A 22,483-nucleotide genomic window follows, 5' to 3' on the forward strand; every position below is an offset into this window, starting at 1 on the left:
CTTTTCAAGTGCATTGCATGCATACTTTTATTTCTCAGTAGGTCACACTTATGGGTCTTATATGCATCCCAAATGCAATCCTTTAGAGAAGCATTTGCTGTGAATGAGTCACAAAATTTCAGATGTTCAACCATCTTCATTGTTAGTGCAGCAGCATATACAACATGCTGTTGATTTTTCCTCTTGATGGGTTGACAGGTTTCTTTTATACAAACGTTTACTGTTGTGTGAGAGGGACTACCAAAACTTTAATGTAATTCCTTTGCGGTGTAATATAAAAATGAGTGTACTGTTAATGAACATGTACATCAGCAAGACAAACACGGAAAACAAATCATTACTACTGACAGTATCTACAATTACATTTGTAAGTCCAGTCATTAGATTTGCAAGCATGAAAAATACAAGTTGATTCCGGTTCACAGATTGAATAAGGCACAAGTCTTCCATTTCTGCTCTAAGATTCGCTTTCTTCAATTCAACATCTTGATGCATGTTCCACGAGGATGGGACAACGTAACAATTTGTCAGTGATTTTGCAAACAGTAAAACAACGTCGACAACAGTTAAACAAGTCAGGAAAAACAAACACTCAGCAATGACCCAGACACAGTAAGGCAGGTTGGCCATCCGACGTGAAACAGGTTCTATGTGTGTTTGGCAGAAGTATAAGATCACATATAATACACAACTTGAAATTAGAAGATTCTGAATAACTTTAAACCATTGTTTTATCAGTAGTCTTGTTTCCATTATGTACAGTCCAATTTGCACCCCAGCCATGTAAATAGACACATAGCCAAAAACAGAGAAGACACCTTCTCTGTTAGCAGCAAGAAAACTTCCTGTCCTGTCATCATTATGAATAATGAAGGTTTTCAGGCCAGTTGTCTCTAGGACGACCTGATAAATTCCACAAATCAAAGCAGCTAAAAGCCATGATTTGTTGACAGGAAATATAGCCAATAGCACAGATGCTACGACTCTTACTATGGCTAAGGTGAAGAAAAAGTTCCAGTGAACTCCATACTCTGTCACATGCTCCTGATATCCTGACATTTTTACACTAATCAACCTTGCCATCCCAAGCAAAACCAAGGGCCAGACAGACCACAGTTGTCTTACAACATGGCTGAAATTGGACCCTTTCTTTTCCTTGCTTCGGGCCTCAGGACAGACAATTGCATTTGCAAGTATGTAAGCTCCCACACCTATGTCCATGACACCTGTTCCATAGGTTTCTGTTTTTGCATAGCGTCGGGGGAACACACTGAAGTCAACTGCCAGAATGCATAAAACTGTTTTTACATTAACTTGCACTCTAAAAACAGTTATAAATGGTACCAAATTAGTCTCAACTTTGCTCTGTATAAACCTCCTCAATTCATCAAGTAATGATGCTGACCGTTTCCTCTTCTGATATACTTGGAAGAGTACACCAATATTAATTAGGGCAACGCCTATGATAATACGATACAGCACACCACTCAACAATGAGGATAACAGGACCAAGGGAAGTATGAGGAAGGTAAAGTCTAACAGAAAGTGAAACGTCCAGGAACGTGGTAGAGTCCTTTTGTTGAGATGATAGAGGATCAGAAACAATCCTCTGCTCAGTACACACAGGGGTGCTACAAAGGATCCAAAAGCAACTTCTCCTAAACTTGTGCCATTCAGATTGCTGACAAAGGCCTCCTTCATCAACTTATTGGTCATAACCTGTTAACACAACAATATTTTAGTTACGAAATTAAAGAATGGTGTACATGCAGGAAAATATTCAACAGGGAATTAAATTTCGAACAGTATTCTTGTAAGCCTTTATTTTGCGTGTGGTGAGGAGATGAATTTAATGTATTTATTTTCAAACACCTGCAATGGAAACTATTCAAATCCCGTTTCTATTTGTTCATGATTCTAGAATCTAGAACAACTACAGGCAAGTATAAGATACGACCCAAAACCTGGGCGCTAGCTATCCAACAGCAGTTTAGAAGAGATGGATCAAAACAAATTCATAACCTACCCCATCCATTGCTGGAGGCAAATAGTACGTGGAAACGCCTGGATAACACCGGCTTGTAAATCAGCTGGTAAACATTATTTTACTTCCGTCACCCAATCGTTCGACACTATCTAGCTATCGCTAGCTATTCTATGCTAGCTAGCTAAGGTATCTCAAAACCGGTCGACATTAGTCGTTTGCTGCTAAAGTTTGTTCGTATCGTGTCAGTGTAAACTACGACAAAAAAAGAATCACTGTTACAGCAAGTTGTATTTGTATGCAGCTTCTTGCGATAAGGTTGGTGTTACCATGCCTGCAACCAGCCGTTTGTCTTCATTCATTTCCGTGTTTAAAACTTGGGCGTTCTCATGTGAAGTGTCAAAGTAGAGGTCTGTTTTTACTGGTTTGAAAAGCGAGGAGGGCGTGTTTGCTCGTTTGTTCCAGTAGTTAACATGACGCTGGGGCCAGTGTTGCCAACTTAGCGACTTTGTCTCTATATCTGGCGACTTTTCAGACCCCCTTGGCGACTTTATTAGCAAAAAGCGACTAGCGACAAATCTAGCGACTTTTTTTTAAGTCATTTGTTGGATTATTGTGTTGACAAAGTACTGTGAAAGCATCTTGCATATCCTGTTCTGCAGTTCACGTAACAACTGATCTCACGAGAGCTGAGAACAGCGAGGGCTGTCATTGTCTCCTCTCCACTCACACAACGCCTGCACAGCAAGTCTGGCTAAATAAATAACAGCAAAATATTAGAGCTTTGTATTCGCGGGAAAATATTAATGTAACCGTGCTCAGAATGGCATATTGTGCGCATGCGCAAATTAGTTGAATGCGTCATCTAGCGACTTCTGGCGACTTTTCGGAGAGCTAACAGCTACTTTCCTCACAGAAAAGTTGGCAACACTGGCTGGGGCATATTTCAGCAACCGGTGTGAGATTTGAGAGCACAACGAGGCGGGGAATGTTTTGTCCTTCACTGTGTTTTTTTCTTAAAAACAAAGGAGCAGGAAAAATGCCATTCTGTTTGAAATGGAGGAGTAGTGGAACATAGTGCTGGTCTTCGGAAGTTTAAAGTTTTTTTTACGATGGCTGATAATAACCACACAATTCCTACGAAGGGCTTGTTGTCCTCAAACAGAGAAAACTGGGATTGTGACAAATCCACACATTTTGAAAGTGGACGAAAAAATCACCAGATCAAGGTGGGACCGATTTAGCTAGTTATTACGTTAATTTGTTAACTTATAAGCGTTGTCTTTAGAAATGCGATCTTATCTACCACTACAATTGACTATGTATACTAGTATGTTATGGGAAGTGTTGTAGCTTATGCGTTATGCTAACGATACTCCCTGTAATGGGACAGTGGTTGGTGTGGGCCAGTTTTCTGGGAGGGGATGTTAAAAGTTAGCAGAAGCAATTAGCCCGCAGATAGACAACAGTATGGTAGATATGGGGAGCTTTATCTTTCTATGACAACAACCGATATATTTTCTAATAACGTTAAAACTTAATCACATGGTTAAGAGTAGGACATGACACATGCATGCATTAACCGTTCTATTGTAAAAGTTTTGAAAGACTGTTTGTTACAATAAATTATGTTATTCTCTAACCGTAGACAAGTTTAATTAACATAATTTGTAACGGGATGAGGCGAGACGTCATCAAAACATGGATAGTGCCGAAGCATTAATCCAACCATCCACACTGTCACGGTTGCAATCATAGACATGTCTATGGTTGCAATACTCGAGCTCATATCGTTACCTTAATCTCGCACGATGCTGTTCCATTGAGGACTACTATGGAAGTTTATTAGACTCTTTATTCAAATGGCAATGCATTTGTCAAATGGCAATTCAATGCGCAAAGTGACAATGCAATCCGCAATTCAAATGGCAAACCAGTTGTCAAATGGCAATTCAATGCGCAAAGTGACAATGCAATCCGCAATTAAAATGGCAAACCAGTTGTCAAATGGCAATTCATTGTGCAAATGACAATGCAATCCGCAATTCAGTTTGTATTATTTTGAATCAAAATTTGAATGAACGCTTATTGCATTGCATTTCATATTGACATGGTTTTTTCGACTCTTTATTCAAATGAAAATGCATTTGTCAAATGGCAATTGAATGTGCAAATGACAATGCAATCCGCAATTCAGTTTGTATTATTTTGAATACAAATTTGAATGAACGCTTATTGCATTGCATTTCATATTGACATGTTTTTTTTGACTCTTTATTCAAATGGGAATTCAATGTAGTAGCTAAACAGCACCCCCAGTATATTGCATAATCATTACTTGTCATCACGCTCTTTTTGTTGCAAAACTCAAATGAAAATGCAATCTGTCAGTTGCCCCATCAAGGCGGGTCCCTACCCCTATAACCAATCAGCGCGGCGTGTGTCAGAATTGGAGCTCGACGTAGTGCAGAAGCCCGGTGAATTCAAACAAGATGGCGGAGCCTCTCGTGTCTGTTATTGGAAAATATTTGATATGAATAAAGCTGAATACAGGTGTTTACACGACTTTTATACGTCTACATCGACTCGGTTTGTTTCTTATATACTACACGAACACTGTCAGGGCAAACTGAATATTGTAGGTCTTAAATTAAGCTCTCGACCGTTGTTGTTAGCTGGGTGCTAACGCTTTAATTGAAGATCTATGTAGAAGCTAGCTGCTAATCCTAGGTCTCGGGAGACTGTTTAACTGGAAATATTTGAATGTGAATAAAGGTGTTCACACGACTTTTATATGTCTACATCGACTCGGTTTGTTGTTAATATACTATACGAACACTGTCAGGGCAAACAGAATATTGTAGGTCTTAAATTAAGCTCTCGACCGTTATGGTTAGCTTGCTGCTAACACTTCAATTGAAGATCAATGTAAAAGGTAGCTGCTAAAATGCTATTAGCGCTGCACTGCAGCCGAACTTGCTACTTGACACTCGCTACATGCTACGGTTGAGAGCTTAATTTAAGACCTACAATATTCAGTTTGCCCTGACAGTGTTCGTATAGTATATAAACAACAAACCGAGTCGATGTAGACATATAAAAGTCGTGTAAACACCTGTATTCAGCTGTGTGCTGGTGGCGGGTTTTTTCCCCTCAGTTGAGGTTCATACTAACATATCACGTGACTGACATCACGTGGATATTGATATGTTGCGGATTGCATTGCCACTTTGCACATTGAATTTCCATTTGAATAAAGAGTTGAAAAGACCTTGTCAATATGAAATGCAATGCAATAAGCGCTCAGTCAAATTGTTATTCAAAATAATACAAACTGGATTGCGGATTGCATTGTCATTTGCACATTGAATTGCCATTTGACAACTGCTTTTCCATTTGAATTGCGGATTGCATTGTCACTTTGCGCATTGAATTGCCATTTGACAAATGCATTTTCATTTGAATAAAGAGTCGAAAAAAACGTGTCAATATGAAATGCAATGCAATAAGCGCTCATTCAAATTTTTATTCAAAATAATACAAACTGAATTGCGGGTTGCATTGTCATTTGCACATTGAATTGCCATTTGACAACTGGTTTGCCATTTGAATTGCGGATTGCATTGTCACTTTGCGCATTGAATTGCCATTTGACAAATGCATTGCCATTTGAATAAAGAGTCTAATAAACTTCCATAGGACTACTACATCATCTAAACCGCCCACTTGAAATACTTCCAACGAAGCACTTTGTATCCGATTAAGTTGTGAGATCTGACATGCCTAGCTATGTGTCTGTACACAATCCAGCCCGTCAGGTGTAGACTGTAGACTACTAGACTTAGACAGGTAGAGAATTAACATTTCATATCTTTACAGAGCAGCAACTTTGAAATGTATCATCTTCAGATATCATATTTTCCCAGCGCTTCTTCAGAAGTTGGTATAATTAATGAGACCGCAAGTTTTGAGATTGCTTGACAAATCACATTACAATCAGTGTATGAAATCATATAAGAACAAACATAGTGGGTAGAACATGAGGACTGAAGGTTTGTTTTGTTCGCTCAAAGACTGACCCATATGGAGTAAAGCCATTAGAGGTGTCTGCCAATTGGCAGTGCCACAGTTAGCCTGTGCCTGACACTAATGGATACTCGCAAGGGCTGGAGGAAGTCAGTCTTAACTCATGTAGGATTCAGCATCTGGGAAGGATGTGTCAATGACATATTTCGTATTACATAACTTGTATAACATAATCCCACAAAACCCATAAGCCTTCTGGGTTGGGGAACGTACAATGTAACTATTTCTGATTTGGCAAACAACAGCTGTACCACATGAGGAGGGCAGCTATATTTACCACTGGTGCACTGTATCTTTGCCTGTCCATGTGAACTTTATTCTTCAAAATGTTTTAAACATTTGCAGAACCATGCCCGGTTTGCTTGTAGCTTTCCCCTATTTTGCACTGATCACAGAGCTGTATTACACAGGTCCATGATCTGCACAAGAGGGTTCAAGCCCGTCGGAAGTCTCTCAATGACTCTCTGGAGGGTGAAGTCAGGGCCTTTCTGATCAACGAAGCAGAGCTCCACACCTATGATGACCTCACCAAAGTGAATCCAGTTACGCCAACTACAGGTATCCCATTTAGAAGTACTTACTTATGATTTTTGCTTTGATGTCCCAATTGCCTTTAGCAATAATAAAGCCCTTGGTGTAATGTTTTCATTCTTTATTTAATTATTGTTCACGTCAGTTTACCTTCTATGAGTCACACCTGATATCCTCTCAGTGGCTTGTGTGGCTGTCTCTTAGGTAATTAATACAGGCTACTCATTGACCTCTCCCTTTTATCTCACTCCTGTTGTTTTCCTGCACTGATAGTCCTTCAATGCCTGCAGGCCAGGTACAGCGCAAGGGTGTTCTACACTCATGCAGGTTGCACCCTGGTGGCTCTCAACCCCTTCCATCCTGTACCGCACCTCTACTCTCTAGATGTGATGAAAGAATACCACACTGCTCTGAAGCCTCAGGTGGGTGGACACCACGCATCACTCGTTAGACATCACATGGTTTATGAAGATGTTTGCACACCTGTGCACTGACAAAAAGTGCACGTGGAATATGCACACAAAAAGCAAGGACGCTTTTCCCAAATATGGCAAATGACTGTCACATGAAAAAAACTATGTGCGTGTTAAAAAAAATCTTTCAACTATTAAATCTGCAGAACCATGCAAAAGTTTTAGGCCGCTTATGAAAAAGAATTAAATTAATGTGAGGATGATTTGAAAATTATTTGAATAGTTTTTACAACATACAAAGTGCCGTAACCAAAAAAAAAAAAAAAAAAACAGCATCAAATCAATATTTGGTCAGACCGCCCCTTGCATTTAAAGCCCCATCAGTTCTCCTTGAGGTACACTTGCAACATTTTTTAAGTCTGAAAGTCTTTCTGTCTCCTCATGTATTCTCAAATTACTCTGGTTTCAGCTAGTTCTGAGCTGATGGCCTTTAGTTTTTCAATTTGCAACGTGGTCTGTTACTTTTTTACTTTCTTTCATTAGCTGCATATAAGACTCACTGGAATACTATTTCCTTACGACACACTGATGCTAATAAGGATAGTAAATAACAGTTTGGAGACACTTCCCATGCAAATTCACAAAGAGGAAGATAAAGTTTCACTCCTTATTGAACTTATTTGCTATCTGGTGAATTGTGCCATCTGTCTCTTTCATAGTTCATCATTAATCATTCCTAAGAAGGAAACACCTCTTGTAATGGCAAGGTAGAGTTATTTATCATTGCCAATGTTTATGCTGGTGTCTCGTGACCTTGAACACCTCCATTCCAATGTTTGCTTTATTATTGTGATTGTATTGTGAGTTTAGATAGCTGCTCAGTCTTTGACAGGTTTGCCTCGGATCAGGGGGGTATTCCAAGTGCATGGTTTAGTGACAAACCTTGGTTTAGTGACAAACCTTACTCTGAGTTTGTCACTTAACCACGGACTTGGAAGACTCCCCAGGCCCTGACCCTAACCTGGCAGATCTGTATATTCTTCCCATCCTGTGTTAGGTTTTACAGTTGGGTCGGACCTGGGCTAGGTTTGTGTCAGATTCAGCTCCCGTCAGGTGTAGGTGTAGGTGTAGGTGTAGGTGTAAAGTTTCCATAAGTTGATTGAAGCGCAATGACTTGAGTTCAGTTTACCAGAAACACCAGACACATCGGAAGACAGATGACAAACGTCTGCCATTTTCTCCTGAACAGGAATTCAAGCCTCACATCTTCATAGTGGCCGAGGAGGCATACAGGAATGTGCAAGGTCAAGTAGAACCCATCAACCAGTCTCTTGTGGTCAGTGGAGAGAGTGGAGCAGGAAAGGTATGGAGTTCTGTTTTCCTTTGGTTAAATTGTTCACTACTTGTAGCTAACATCCAAGGTTATTAATGGATGGAGTTAATAATGCATATTCCTCCCCAAATTTGTACACCTGCAAAGTGTATAAAGACTTTCCTTGAAATACACTCTGAGATGCTTTATTTTATTTAAATTATATTGAATGTATCTGTAGACGTGGACGTCCAGGTGCCTGATGAAGTACTATGCCACAGTGGCTGCCTCCTCTCAGAGCTGTCAGGACATGGTGGACAGGATCGAGAAAAGAGTCCTTGACTCCAACCCCATCATGGAGGCCTTTGGTGAGCCCATGGCCTTCTGTCTGTTTTATAAGGGCTGCAGTGTTGTGTGCCCTCTCCAAATCACCAACTTTGTGTCCTCCTTTGTCTTCAACAGGAAATGCCTGCACTTTACGGAATAACAACAGCAGTCGATTTGGAAAATACATTCAGCTTCAGCTAAACAGGTCCTTCTGGTCTTCTAAAAACTTTCCCCTTTATGCCCTGTTATATTTAGAAATATAAAACCCTGACAAAGGTGATAGTGCACCTTGTGACTTGGTGCAGTGGTCACTGGTGCAAAGCTTGAAGGGCAGTTTATCCTTTTTTTATGCAGGTCTCAGTTGCTGGTTGGGGCGTCGGTCCAAACGTATCTGCTAGAAAAGACCAGGGTTGCCTTTCAAGCTACTAACGAAAGAAATTTCCACATATTTTACCAGGCAAGTTGTGATTTGTAAGAGATGTTGATGTTGTGGATTTGTCTTAACAAGTGAAATATTTACTGAGCTTCCCTATTATGATCATTTAATATTTTAATGCGTGAATTAATGTTGCAAGCCGTGAAGTATCTATGTGTTTCTTTGTGTTTGTTTGAGTGTATGTGAATATGTGTTTTATGTATTAAAGATGATGAAAGGGGCCACGGAACAGCAGAGACAGGAGTGGAGGATGCCACATGACCAGAGGTTCAACTGGTTGCCAAATGCTGACAAAACCTTGGAGGGTGAGTTTGTGTTAATCTTGGACCTCTGTTTTATACTTCACCTTCCCAAAACACAAGAACAACAACAAAAACATTCACAGTGTGTACAACTGAAACCTTTGTTGGCACTGTGCAGGCAGCAGTGGACCAATAAGAATCCACTCAGTATTGATTTATGTGGGTGTCTTGGTATGACATCCATTCTCACTCCTGATTTATTTGGCAGAGGATTGCTTCGAGGACACACTGGAGGCCATGGTTCATCTTGGCATTGACCCAGAGAAGCAGGCACAGATATTCAGGGTAAGGGGAATGTTTTGGGGGCTCAGTGCCTTCCATCATTCTGTGGTTGGAGACGTAACTACCTCAACTCGTGAGTCATGTTTTTTTATTTTAGTTATTTGTCTGTGCCATCTTTCAGATTTTAGCTGGCCTCCTCCATCTTGGGAATGTGGCCTTCAGTCCGTCTACAGATGAATCTCAGCCCTGTGACCTTGAGGAAGGGTCAAAAGGTGATCTGCACATGTCCTAGAAAAAAAAATGTATCTCACATTTCTGTGTCTGTACACAATGTACCTCATAGCAGGACTACAGCCCAGGTGCTCTGGAAACAGTGTGTGCATTTTGATGACTTTACTATTTAAATAAATGATCTATATCTCCTATTCAGCATTTCATACCAGTAGCATTTACCACAGTGGGAATTCATCATGAGTTTGTCGTCTGTAGTTTTCTTGTCGACGACGTCAGAGTTGCTGAGGATCCCAGTGGAAGAGCTGCAGTCCTGTCTGCGAGTGCGTGCCCTGAAAGCGGGTAGGCAGAGTGCCCTGCTCAAGCCCTGCTCTCAGGCTGAATGTGGTGTGCGGAGGGACTGCTTGGCCAAAGTCATCTATGCACAGTGAGTGAAGGATTTTCTTCATATTAATGTCAACATTCCCTGCCTCATCATCTTTCTCTATATGTATTTTTCTTTCTTTCTCTCCTACTTTTTTCTCTCTCTTGCGCTCTCTCCCTCTTGTTGAACTGAGTGCCTTTAGCAATCATTTAACACCTGCCCCTTTTGTTCTGAACAGATTGTTTGACTGGATAGTTTCCTTCATCAATAAGAGCATGTGTGCTGACAACTCCAGTTGGTGCAACTTCATAGGTACAGATGTTTTCTCTTTGTTCAGTCTCTTCTTAAGTTTATATGTAGCATGTCATATGTAGGAACATTCACTCACCCACTCACTCACTATATAGAGAAATATATTTAAGTAGGGAATCAGACGTTAAAACAACTGGCTGATTTTTGACACTACATCCCAAAAGATTCCATGTCTGTAACTTAGCAACATAGTAATGCTAATAGTAAAATGAATAACATGCTGTTACAAGGCAACAATTGAGATATTTAGCTAAAATCCAGTCTATATTTTCCATGTCATTCAAATGTTTATTGTGGCTTTTGTTTCATCACACATACTTATTGTTTACTTGATTTCCTTTACTGAACATGAATTAAGAAGTATAATGAAAAGTAAAATTAAACTGAAACCATTTGCGGTTGACTGTTCTTAATGTTCTCGGACATAGCTTAATTTGAAAGTTTCAGGTGTCCTTTAGGCATAACCAGCTAATGATTAATATGTCACCTAAGAAATGTTCTGGCCTTCTTTAGTTTGTTCACCTTACAATGAACTGAGATATACAGGAAAGCGATATACGGGCCATTCTACCGAATTCGTGTAATATGCAGTCCCTCAACAATACAAACTATTTACAAAACAATTAGGTATCTAGGCATAGATATTTAATTAGAACATGTTATGGTCTATATAAACCCAATGCATTACATGAGATAGTGATAAGCTAAATGTATACAAAATCATCATTTATAGGGTACTTTCTATTGGGAAGTAGCTGTCCCCAACCCTGACATCTAAATTTCAATGCCTTTAAATAACACTTTTAATTTTTTTTAGATTTTTTTCAATTATTTAATTTCAAAGATCTTTATTATTGGGTTGAAACAGAACTTGGAATATTTAGAATTATTGTGGGTTTAATTTTTAAATCAATTTACTATACTCAAAAAATCATGTCCCTAGTTTTCATGTCACTACCGAAACACAAGAGTTTTAGTCCATTGGCTGAGCCTGTGTTTTAGCCACGACTCTGCATTTTTGACCATGCAGTGACACTGCATCTCTGTCCCACATGGTTGAATGGTAAGTAGCTAAATCCCATAGTTTTTATATAAATGTGTTCCAAAGTCTGAAAATCGACGTGTAACCTTAAGAATTGTCACTACCGAAACGCATGTTTTCTTCAATTAAGTAAACCTTTTGGGGTTTCATGGAAAATCTTATGTTTGTATGTGTGTTCACCTCTTCAAAGATGTGTTTGAAAGCCGTGTGCTTGCTAGAATTCTTTATTTATGCTTAAAGTTAGCTAGAATTGTCACTACCGAAACAGTCACTACCGAAACATATGGTAGTGACCAGATGATTTGGGTAGTGACAAAATGAAATGGTAAGTAGTTCAATCCCATAATTTTTAAATAAATGTGTTGTGTGGACTAAAGGGCGGCCCAGAGCACCTTTTGGATGATTTTGGGAGAAAAATTAACATCCATCCAACAGTGCAGTCACTACCGAAACAGTGCAGTCACTACCGAAACAGATAAATTGAACTTGAAAATTTGGTAAAAAAATCATTTCTATGGATTTCATTGTGAAAACCTTCAAGAAATATTTGTAAAAATACACTTTAGAAAAGGGAAGGAAACACAATCTGAACAGGTCAATAATAATACTTTTTTACTATAGTAAATGTGATGTTTCGGTAGTGACAATTTTTGGAAGAGGAAAAACATTCCGACACATTCTGAAAATACAATATAAAACTTGACTGTTCTTTTACTAGATATGTGTACTTTAGATATGGTACAATATACATACGGACAAAGTTTTGGGAATAAACCATAAAAAAATTCAAAATATATCCGACATGACTTTGCATCAATTCGGTAGAATGGCCCATACACTACAATTTGCAGCACATTTGGGAATTGTACAGTGCAGTATACAATGAAAGAAAATTACAGTTGAGAATTCAAACAGAACTACGAAATGGTTGATACACTATATAGTGGAGTAGAGAGAGAGAGAGTGAGTGAGTGAGTGAGTGTACGTTTCGAACATAGCTATAGTCTGACTCCATCCCACTAAACCACCTCTACAGGACTGCTGGATGTCTATGGTTTCGAGTGCTTTCACAACAACAACCTAGAGCAGCTGTGCATCAACTATGCTAATGAGAAACTGCAGCAGCACTTTGTGGGCCACTACCTCAAATCACAGCAGGTAAGTGTTAGCCTGAGGAAAAAGATTTGGTGATGGCTGTGTTGACACCATTAATATATGTGGTGGACTGACTGGTTTTAATGCTATATTTGGTATGACCATCAAGAGGAACATTTACTTTTCACGTCACAGATATATGATGCAAAATGTCATGTTCACCACTGGTTTGATCACATGAGCGGGAAGGCTTTCAGTATTTCAGTAAGGCTCCAGTACCGGCATTGTGTAACTATGCTAAAGACTTCTTCTCTGTATTCAGGAGGAGTATGTGTCCGAGGGGCTGGAGTGGTCCTTTGTCAAATACCAGGATAACCAGGGCTGTTTGGATCTCATAGAGGGCAGCCCCACCAGCATTTTCTCTCTGCTCAATGAGGTTTGCTGAACATTCACAAGTCCAATATACATTTCAGCCTGCCCCCCTGTTAGGTCCTGCCATACTGAAGCTATGAGTGTAAATAGGAGTTGATCTGCCCTTTAACAGGTTTGCCGTCTGAACCGAGCCTCGGACGCCAAGCAGGTCATGGTTCGCCTTGAGAAGGAGCTGTCCAGCAATGACCGGGTCAGCTGGGACAAGTTCAGCCAGCAGCCACATTTCACCGTGTCCCACTATGCTGGGAAGGTCAGCTATCAGATTGAAGGCATGATGGAGAAGAACAAGGTATGTTAACAAGCTGCTGAAACGCATTAATAGACAAACATGACAAAGTTGCTAATATTATGTAATATTGACTCACAAAGATACCTAACTAGGAGGTCACTATTCAAGTTTATTATTTATAGTTTATTATATAAAGTTTTTTTTACTCTCTGAAAAAAGGTGTGTGATGAACAGCCCCATGCTTGCATGTGGACTGTATTATTATGTTCATTGGCTGACTTGACATTACCTGTCCCTGACTTGCTGTCTGCTGTCACCTGTGTAAAGTGTGTGTCCCTCACCTCTCCTGCAGGACCCAGTTCCCCCTGAGCTGATCCGGCTACTGCAGCAGTCTGAGGACCCTCTGATGCACAGCATGTTTGTTGATACTGATGCCGAAGGGGCGACTGCTCGAGGACACAACAAAGTGGTCACTGTGGTCTCCAAGTTTAAGGTATGGAAATATAAAGCACTGAGAACTGGCTCAGTGCCCCTGCTCACTGCTGTTCAGATATTTGAATCATGTTTGGGGTCAGTGACTTTTTAAAAATCCTGTAGTTTGCTCTCCACGTTCTTGTGTGAAATGGCTTTTTACTAAATACTGTTAGAACTTTGTTATTAAATACACTAAGTGTGTGGCAAATACTTCATGATGGGACTATAGTAGGTACACAAACACATTCAATTGTTTAGAAATGTATTCAGCTTTTGGTGCCTTCATCCACGATTTTCCTCTATGTATTCTGTTCAGAACTCTCTGGAGAGCTTAATGAAGATATTGCACGACACCACACCTCACTACACCCGCTGCATCAAACCCAACCCAGACTGCAGACCTCTCACTTTCAAGAAGGAGGAGGTAGGAACTGACATTCGATTACATTAGTATTCAGTTACAACTGATGTTGATTTACTTAGGGTTCAACTCAATAAGAATGTTGCTGTGTTCTGCTGAAAGATCAATTCAAGCTTGTTTGTCATCATCTTGTCTGTCAGAATGCTTACGTTTATGAGACGAAATCAGTGAGTCGTCATGTTGATTTGCATGTTTTTATCTTGTGTCAGTTTCATATATAGTTTGGCATGTTCAAAAATGACTTGGAGTGTATGATTTACTGTAGCCTTTAATAAGTAACCCTATGTGCCCTCAAAGGTGATTACTCAGCTGGAAGCTTGTGGTATTGTGGAGACCATCAATATAAGCGCAGCAGGATTTCCCATACGGTAATAGCTTAAGCTTCTCTTGAATGTTAGTGTGTTTACATAATGTAAACAATGAGATTATCGCTTAGGTATTGAAGTTAATTTTAGTATCTTTACATCTATCATAAGTACTGCTGTTCTTTACTGTTCCATGCACTCAGGACTCCTTACGCAAGCTTCCTCCAACGCTATGGACTCATCACCCATGCCAGAGCACCCATTCAGCTGACCAGTCAAAATGGTAAGTGGCAGTGGTAAGCAGGGGAAACATAATTATTATTGATACGGCTATTGTATAATCAGAAAAAAAACCTGTTCAAATGATATATCCCGCTGTCATTGGCCATCTCATTTTGCTTTGGTTCTCTTTTTCGGCCAACAGGCTAGTTTTTTGAGGGAATTTGACATTGTGCCTGTAGTGCATCATTTGTCAGCTAGTATTCTATTGGTCCCAATTCTGTTTCATCAAGGCATTACCATGTTAAATGTTTAGTCTGTGTTGGCCCAATACTACTATAGAATGCCAACGACTACTTTCTAGCCTAGTACTGCTTGATGCAGTCCATTATTCTAATCCAAGCTCTATCCAGCTGTTCATTCAATGTGTGTGCAAAACCCATGTGTGTGTGTTCATACACCGTCCTGGCTATTTTAATGGGAAACAAACATAAACAATACCATAAACACGTTGCTTTAGGGGCACAGAAGGGTGGGGGTTAATTTTATGTAGCTTTTAAACTCTGGAGCTTTCATACCTCCCTTACACTCCTCTGTTCTCTCTTTCTTTTCATGTCGTTCGATCCCTGTCCTTCCTTCCCTCTCTCTTTCATGTCAGTTTCTCTGGTATTCCTTCGTTGTCAGCTTCTTTTAAATGAATCTGTACCTGTGGCACATGAGACTAGTGCACAGGTAAATTCATGCATGCATTACTGGTAATAGAACAGATTGAATTGCATGTCAGAAGGAACCACTGCATGAGAGAATGTCCAAACCTTTCATTTAAAAACATTACCAAACTATTATTGTGTTACAGATGAAGTATACCAAAGTCTATTGTAGGCCACTGTATTTCCTTAAAGGAACTGGCAGTTAATTTGCCTCTGTCCAAATTAAGTTTGTGTTGAGTGCATGCATAGTTCTGCATTACAGCTATTTCCACTGTTTTTCAGGGTGTCAGATCTTAGTTTTTGTAGCACTGTCTGCTATTGTCTAAATCCCTTTTCTCGCCTTCAGGATTTGAGTGTGGAGACCAGGGCAGTCGCCGTTCAGCTTTAATGGATGTTCTCAGGGTGGTTTTAAGAAGACACACCCCTTATCCCCAGCTGCACTCAGACACCACTACCCACAGCTCACTGGTGCATTGTGGGAGGACTAAAGTCTTTCTGACTCATGTCATGGTGTGTATCAGTGACGCGTGTCATTTATCTGTCTAATGCGATGAACATAGTCATGGCCAATGTTCCCTCTAAGCTGCGCGCGCGCTCGGCCGCGCAGGCCAGTCGAAGTGGCCGCGCAATAGATTTTGCAGACCACGCACATTTTTCAGACCGCACAAACAATTTTTTTTAGGGGTTAAAAATCTGAGCATCAAAGGGGATGTAGGCTAGGTAATAAACATTTAAAATACTGACATATCAGACAACCAAGCCGGATGTGCGTTAGAATGTTTACATACAAAGTATCCTTTAGCGCTCTTGGCGGGCTCTGCTCCATCAGTTATTATAGGCTACCATGGCGAAAAGAAAGGCAGAGCAGGTGCCGCAGAAAATTTGTGAGCACTTGTTTAATGCCCGCTTCCCTGAAAATGAGCTGAGTTGGCTGCCTTTGAGCCGGATACGTTGGGTCGTGCAGTTACTGAATTTGATCATGGTCTGAATGACGTGACCAATCTGGCGAAAAGGTTCGAAGCGCTTCTGGAGAAAGCATAATATGCGGTCCCGGGACGCATTTATCAACAATACAACGAATTCAAGTTCATGGTTAATGAAAAAAAGGAAAAGCGGGCTGCTTAAGTCATTTTCTGATATTGTAACCTGGTCGCTGAAAAGTGAGCTTTTTCCAGATCTGGTACAACTTCTTGACATTTGCGGCACATTCCAAGCATCTAGCGCCGACTGTGAACGCGGTTTCAGTCTAATATCACTAAGACAAAATCGTGAGGCAAGAGAAGATTTGAGGAAGACATTTCCAATATTTTCAATTTGACCTATTAGGTCTTATAGATCAAAGTGATCTTGATTACTGCAACAACATTTTGACATAATGTTTAGTCAGAAAGATGTGTCTTCCATAGGCCTGCAGACAAGATGAGTCACACAGCCAGATAGGCCTATCTCCCTCAATGAAATTCAAATGACTTGTTTTGTAGCCTAGTTTGTTACAAACCACTCCAGTTATTAAATTATTTATAAAGGCTACCTTTATGAAAAATTACACCATAATTACTATATTTCTTGTAAAGCACGGCATTTAGCATTTTTCTTTAAATGAAGTTCCTCTTAAATGTTGTACCTGCTCAGAAATGACTAAACACCTTGGATACTTTTATTTTGTATATATATCATTATCATTCATAACCAGTGAACCAGTCATAACCTCCCTAAACCTTATTTTTTTTTTTTTTACCAAATATCCTTTAAGTTCAACTAAACTGACTGGTAAAACACCATCAATAAAATGTTCCAAAGTCCAGCCATTATAAAGGATATTGAATAAATATCAACCTTGTAGACATATTGATGCATTTGCTGTCATCTCTTTGAAAACCTATTGCTAACACAGGCTCGTGGTCATTTTCGGCAGGTCGTGTGGTTTACGAACTGGTCACAGTGCTGAAATGTGCGCTCAGAATAAAAAATATTTGCTCAGTGCTGAAAAAAATTAGAGGGAACATTGGTCATGGCATAAAGAGGGCTTGAAAAGTTTGTGGGGGGGGGGGGGGGGGGGGCACCATCAATACACCAAGGGGCAGCCGTGGCCTACTGGTTAGGGTTTCAGGCCGGAAACTGAAGGGTGGCCGGTTCGATCCCTGACCAGTAGGAAAAATGTGGGCGGGGGAAGTGGTAGACCACTGCTCTCCCATGCCCACATCCACGGCTGAAGTGCCCTTGAGCAAGGCACCTAACCCCTATCACTGCTCCCCGGGCGCCGCCAATGACAGCCCACTGCTCCGGGTTAGTGTTACTTCACTTCACTGTGTGTGTGTGTGTGTGTCACTTCCCTGGATGGGTTAAATGCAGAGGTTAATTTCAGAGTGTGTGTGTCTACACCACCTCTGCCATAGAGAGGACTTTCACTTTTCAATAATGTTTGAATGGAAAGATTCATTATATGATCACATTATATTTTATAAACACAATGTTTATCTAGACTTCTCCTTTGACTCACTTGCAATGTGACTCTGTAAGGTTGGGTTCTAAAATGGTTCCTTTGAATGTATTCACAGCTGGAGTCGCTGGAAGAACATCGGGCCAAAGTACGCTCTCAGAAGGCCAGGTATATTCAGTGCTACTGGCGGAAATATCAGAGACGGCGTCGCGAAGCTAGGAGACAAGCTGCTACCCTCATCCAAGCAGGTATGTAAGACACAAAACGGCGAACGACTGAACTGAAATTATACTGAAACGTCTCTGTAGGTCCCATTTAACAGATTACAAGACAGAGGGGAACGAAGGAGACCGATGTCCAGTAGACTTCCAGACATATGGGGTTTGACTGATGTTAGGGAGTAGGAGAGGTGTATTAAGGGTCACCAGTCTTATGACCTGGACTCAGTGTGTTTGGCTGGCTGGCCAGAAGATGACCACTGACAAATGTCTGCACGTAATGTCCTTCGCCAGGCTTCACCTGCTTATCCTGTCGGAAGGAAACCGATTAGACACTCGTAAACAAGCTATCATGACTGGCTGGCTGGCGGGCTGGCATCACAAGCTCAAACTGGCCTTAGATGTCTGGCGATTCCTAGTCATTTAATTACATTAATCATTCAGGCTGTGAATTGTGTTTGTGGCAGGTGTTAAGAATACACTAGAATGTTAAGGAGGTTATTTTTTAGAATGTGTTAGAAACTAATTTAGCCAGTTATTCATGTTCATAGAACCCATTAACAACATTCACACAAATTAGTTTAGACGTAGGTATACGAAACGATCGCACACTCTGAGTTGAAATTGAATGAAGTTGTTATTGTTGTACAAACCTTTTGCAGTGGTTAGATCCTGGTTGATTCGACAGCAGATAAAGAAATGGACCAAAGCTGCTGCCGTCATTCAGCAGAAGTGGAAAGAGTGGAGGGTAAGGTTATACTTTTTTTTTTATTATTATTTAATGTTCAGGAGCTGGTTGCCATTTGGTAGATGTGTTGCTTAAGTAGAACAATATCCCCCCCCCCCGTTAGACGTTAATGGACGCCCTAGCTGAGGCAGAGCTGGACGATGCAGAGGACATGCTGGAGGTGACTCTGACCTCGGTGCCCGTGCTGGACCCGCTAGTGAGAGAGAGGGGCTCGGTGCAACTCTCCAGTCTCCAGGAGCCGGTGGTGGTGCGGAGTTGGCCCATGGGCCTGGCACTGGCCTCGGCGCCCAACATCACCGTGGCTCTGACCGCCACAGGCTTCCAGAAGGTCTTGTCCATGTTAGCGACGCTCAAGATGCCCTTCAGGAGTGGGGAGTACAGAGTGGAGACAAATCAGTTCGACCAGGGCGTCGCCTCCATACGGGCTCAGCCACGGGTAAGACCCTGTGAAGTTCATCTCAAAACAGGTCATAGAACACCTTTTGTCCGACTTGCTCTGACTCTGTTGTGTTCCTGTCACCAGGGATCCGTGAAGATGCACCTTCAGAGATCACCGCTCCGTTTTGCCGATATGAATCCTGGACACAAGGGTGATGGGATCACCGGTTTCAACCAGATCCTTCTAGAAAAACAGAGACAGTCGGGAGTTTAATCTGTTGCAGTCAACACTAGTATGTATCAAATGAATCATTGCACCTTCAAAACAATGTGTAAAATTGTCCAAGCAAGGGAGATTTTCCTGTTGCTGCCTAATTTATATGTTATTTAATGTCTTAATGAATGAATGTTTCACTCTTGACTTTGTGGGTGATAATGTTTAAGTGCCTTAGGTTATGATTGGGTGTATGTATTTCAATTGATCTTTAATAAGAACAGTTATTCTAGCAGTATAAAGCAGTTTAGAGTATTTTATTGTAGTAACCTTTTATTTCACATTCGTACACTAAGATTCTAAACGTTAATATAGATCTTGATCAGGGAAGCTGAAATGGTATGGCTGTATGCATATATGCTATATGATAGTTAATACTTGAACAGAGGCATTGCTGATTGTACTCACGTGTTTATTTCACCAGTGTTCTACTGGTCGGTTCTGACCATGTATTTAAATTTATGCTTTTCTACCCTAAAAGCTGCTAATAAGCCAAAGAATGCTTGGGTTTTTGGTCAGAGAGGCATGATTAAGCAATAAGATTCTTGATTCCAATATATCAGAAGGGATTTTACTTTGTAACATTTGCGACAGGATGTTGAAAGGGCTGACTTGCCTCATTCCTCAGTATCATTACGTTACCAGAAGCACCTGGAGAATGTACAGGACTATTGACCCTCTGATGTTTGTGCATGTTTTCTTGGCTTTGCATAGGGTCTAGTTATCCAAATAAGAGGACCACACTTTGCTCAGGATGTATTGTGCCATAGTGAATTTAATACTGATTTGACACTTCAGGGAGTTCATCTCCAATGTCTGTAATGTTTGGTGTAATGCATTCTGCTTCATAAGACAACACAACAATAGCCAGTTGTTCTCTTGCTGATTTCTTCAAACTTCCATGGAGATTTGCAGCCAGGGGAGGAATAGACCAATGAGGCTAGTATTTTAAGTGATAAGGAATACACCAATTTTTGTAGCGACTCCAGATATGACAATAAAAAAAGCATTCAACACATTCAGCAGGTTCTTATTCCCTTTGAAAACATTTGTTACAGACAGTTTGGCACCAGTTCAGAGGGAGCACATCTGATTGAAAACTATTACATTCAGACTATTCAAACTGTGTCTATGCTTTTTTACAAATGTTTGTGCAGACAACTTTGTATGGTTTAAATATGTTGGGCCCTTTTCTTTAAAGTACCGTAGTGGCATGTATCAGTAAAAATGGAATATAGTATTCAAATATGACGTATCGTGATTTCATGAGTGTAACTACAAATCGTGTTTTCGTTAGCCTAGAATGAGCCCTTTGTATCTACATTGGGAGCGGGTCCGCTTCCACTGAGTCCGCCATGTTGCACCGCCATGTTTCTGTAGTAGCCTGGAGTGGACAAATCAAAACAATGACTCAAGATAGGGCTTTTCACGGTTGTATGGCATTTGACAGCCACCGTAGGTTCTCGGACACAGTTGTAAAGGGTAGGAGTCAGCTGGTTGCATTTTGCCAACCTCACCACTGGATGCTGCTAAAAACTACACATTGTACCTTTAAGTGTATAACACTCACAGAAATGTACTGTATATACAAGGAAATATTTCAAAAGTGTTAACTTGAAATTCTTTTGTAGATATTTTTCATACTTTACTACCTTAGTATCTACTGAACCAAAGCCATTTAGATAATGCTCACGGTGTACTGTTTTAGGTACTCTGTGTGGACTTAAAGGTACAGTCTGCAATTCTGGCGTAAGTTTGTAGCTTGGTCTGAGCCACTTTGTTTTCTAGTTACTAGTACATACGCTAGCGGCTAGGGTTTCTTCTTTTTTTGAGCATGCAGAAGGGACAGCTAGAGGAGGAATTTGAAAAGAAGTGTGTTGGATTAGATTAGCGGACTGTATCTTTAAAGACTGCAACATTTTGACTCTTGGATCTGTCCAAATTCAATTCCAAAGTTAAGAGAGAAATATTGGTATACTTCTGTCATAACTCCAGATAGTCATATTGAATATCAAATGATTTATTACCATAGGTCAAAAAGATCAAACACTAGCCAGGTTGAGATTTTATTTTTCTGCAGGTTTTCATATCCTGTCAGGAGAGCCACTGAGGGTATGTTTTCGTTGCCTTTTTTTCTGTCTGTCAGCAGCATTTCGCAAAACTATTAGGTCGGTTTTCATGGAGGGGTATGTAGCATGGGCCACGTAGTATATTTTATATAATTCTGACTCAGATCCGGTGTCAAATATATATACAGGTTTGTAAACTGGGAGGGCACTATACATATATTGATTTGATATGTTTTGTATTATATAAATATATGCATTTTATATATACTGTGTTTATACTGTATATGTATATATTTTTTTTTTTTCAGACCGGAGTCAAAATTATTTGTCGCTGACATGCGAAATAGGTAATATTTGACTTAGCGAAGGTATGCGCTCTCCGAGTGTAGACTATTTGTGACAAGGTCATTGTTCTAGATCTTTGCCGCCACAGGGAGAAAAAAAAATACTGAATGGAATGTGTTTGCTTCAAATCAAAACCCAGCTCAGTAAAAGCAAAATGATGGCATCGCGCCATCGAGTATCCACTGACTACGTTATGTTTCTCGAGATCAAACGTTTTCTACCGGGAGAAAGGTAAATTGTAGGGTGCATCTTGAACAGTCTAGCATATAGCCTATACATTTCGAGACAATAGGGCAGTTTATGCGTCCACAAAAAAACAAGTTTAGTTTTATTTATAATAACCACAATATTAAACATCTTAAAATTGCGTCAAAACACAAACACTTACTCAGCCAACGCACAAACAAACAAGCTATTCTTAACTGTAACCCAACACTGTAACAATCTTATGTAGGCTTGAGCGTGAAGAATAGGAGAGAAGGCTAGACGTGACCGAATCCATGGCCCCATTCCTTGGCCGGGCTGAAGTCGCCATACTTTTTTTTTTGTAAGGAAAAGCAGAGC

General features: G+C 40.4%; 2 protein-coding genes across 3 annotated transcripts; one reads left to right on the forward strand and one right to left on the reverse strand.

Annotated features, from left to right (window-relative positions):
- Positions 1-75: 75 nt before the first annotated feature.
- Positions 76-2,328, reverse strand: pigw (phosphatidylinositol glycan anchor biosynthesis, class W). Of its 2 annotated transcripts, none has more exons than XM_080833933.1 (2): positions 2,314-2,328; positions 76-1,719 (listed from the first exon to the last, which is right to left on the reverse strand). In XM_080833933.1, exons 1-2 carry the CDS (start codon positions 2,314-2,316, stop codon positions 238-240), a joined length of 1,485 nt encoding a protein of 494 aa, XP_080690059.1. In that variant the 5' UTR covers positions 2,317-2,328; the 3' UTR covers positions 76-237. The 2 variants fall into 2 exon arrangements, with proteins under 2 accessions (XP_080690059.1, XP_080690058.1); XM_080833932.1 differs by lacking the exon at positions 2,314-2,328 and adding an exon at positions 2,027-2,116.
- Positions 2,329-3,096: 768 nt separating this feature from the next.
- Positions 3,097-19,505, forward strand: myo19 (myosin XIX; the record flags this gene model as incomplete). Its single annotated transcript, XM_080854279.1, has 24 exons — positions 3,097-3,213; positions 6,481-6,628; positions 6,875-7,023; positions 8,264-8,377; positions 8,568-8,694; positions 8,789-8,858; positions 9,008-9,110; positions 9,298-9,394; positions 9,600-9,676; positions 9,795-9,885; positions 10,103-10,271; positions 10,447-10,520; positions 12,599-12,720; positions 12,980-13,093; positions 13,202-13,378; positions 13,671-13,811; positions 14,109-14,216; positions 14,511-14,581; positions 14,722-14,801; positions 15,794-15,957; positions 18,006-18,135; positions 18,768-18,853; positions 18,957-19,289; positions 19,377-19,505. 24 exons carry the CDS (start codon positions 3,097-3,099, stop codon positions 19,503-19,505), a joined length of 2,991 nt encoding a protein of 996 aa, XP_080710405.1.
- Between the last annotated feature and the right edge of the window lie 2,978 nt (positions 19,506-22,483).

The sequence above is a fragment of the Sprattus sprattus genome, assembly GCF_963457725.1.
Source record: "Sprattus sprattus genome assembly, chromosome: 1".
NCBI classification, from domain to species: Eukaryota; Metazoa; Chordata; class Actinopteri; order Clupeiformes; family Clupeidae; genus Sprattus; species Sprattus sprattus.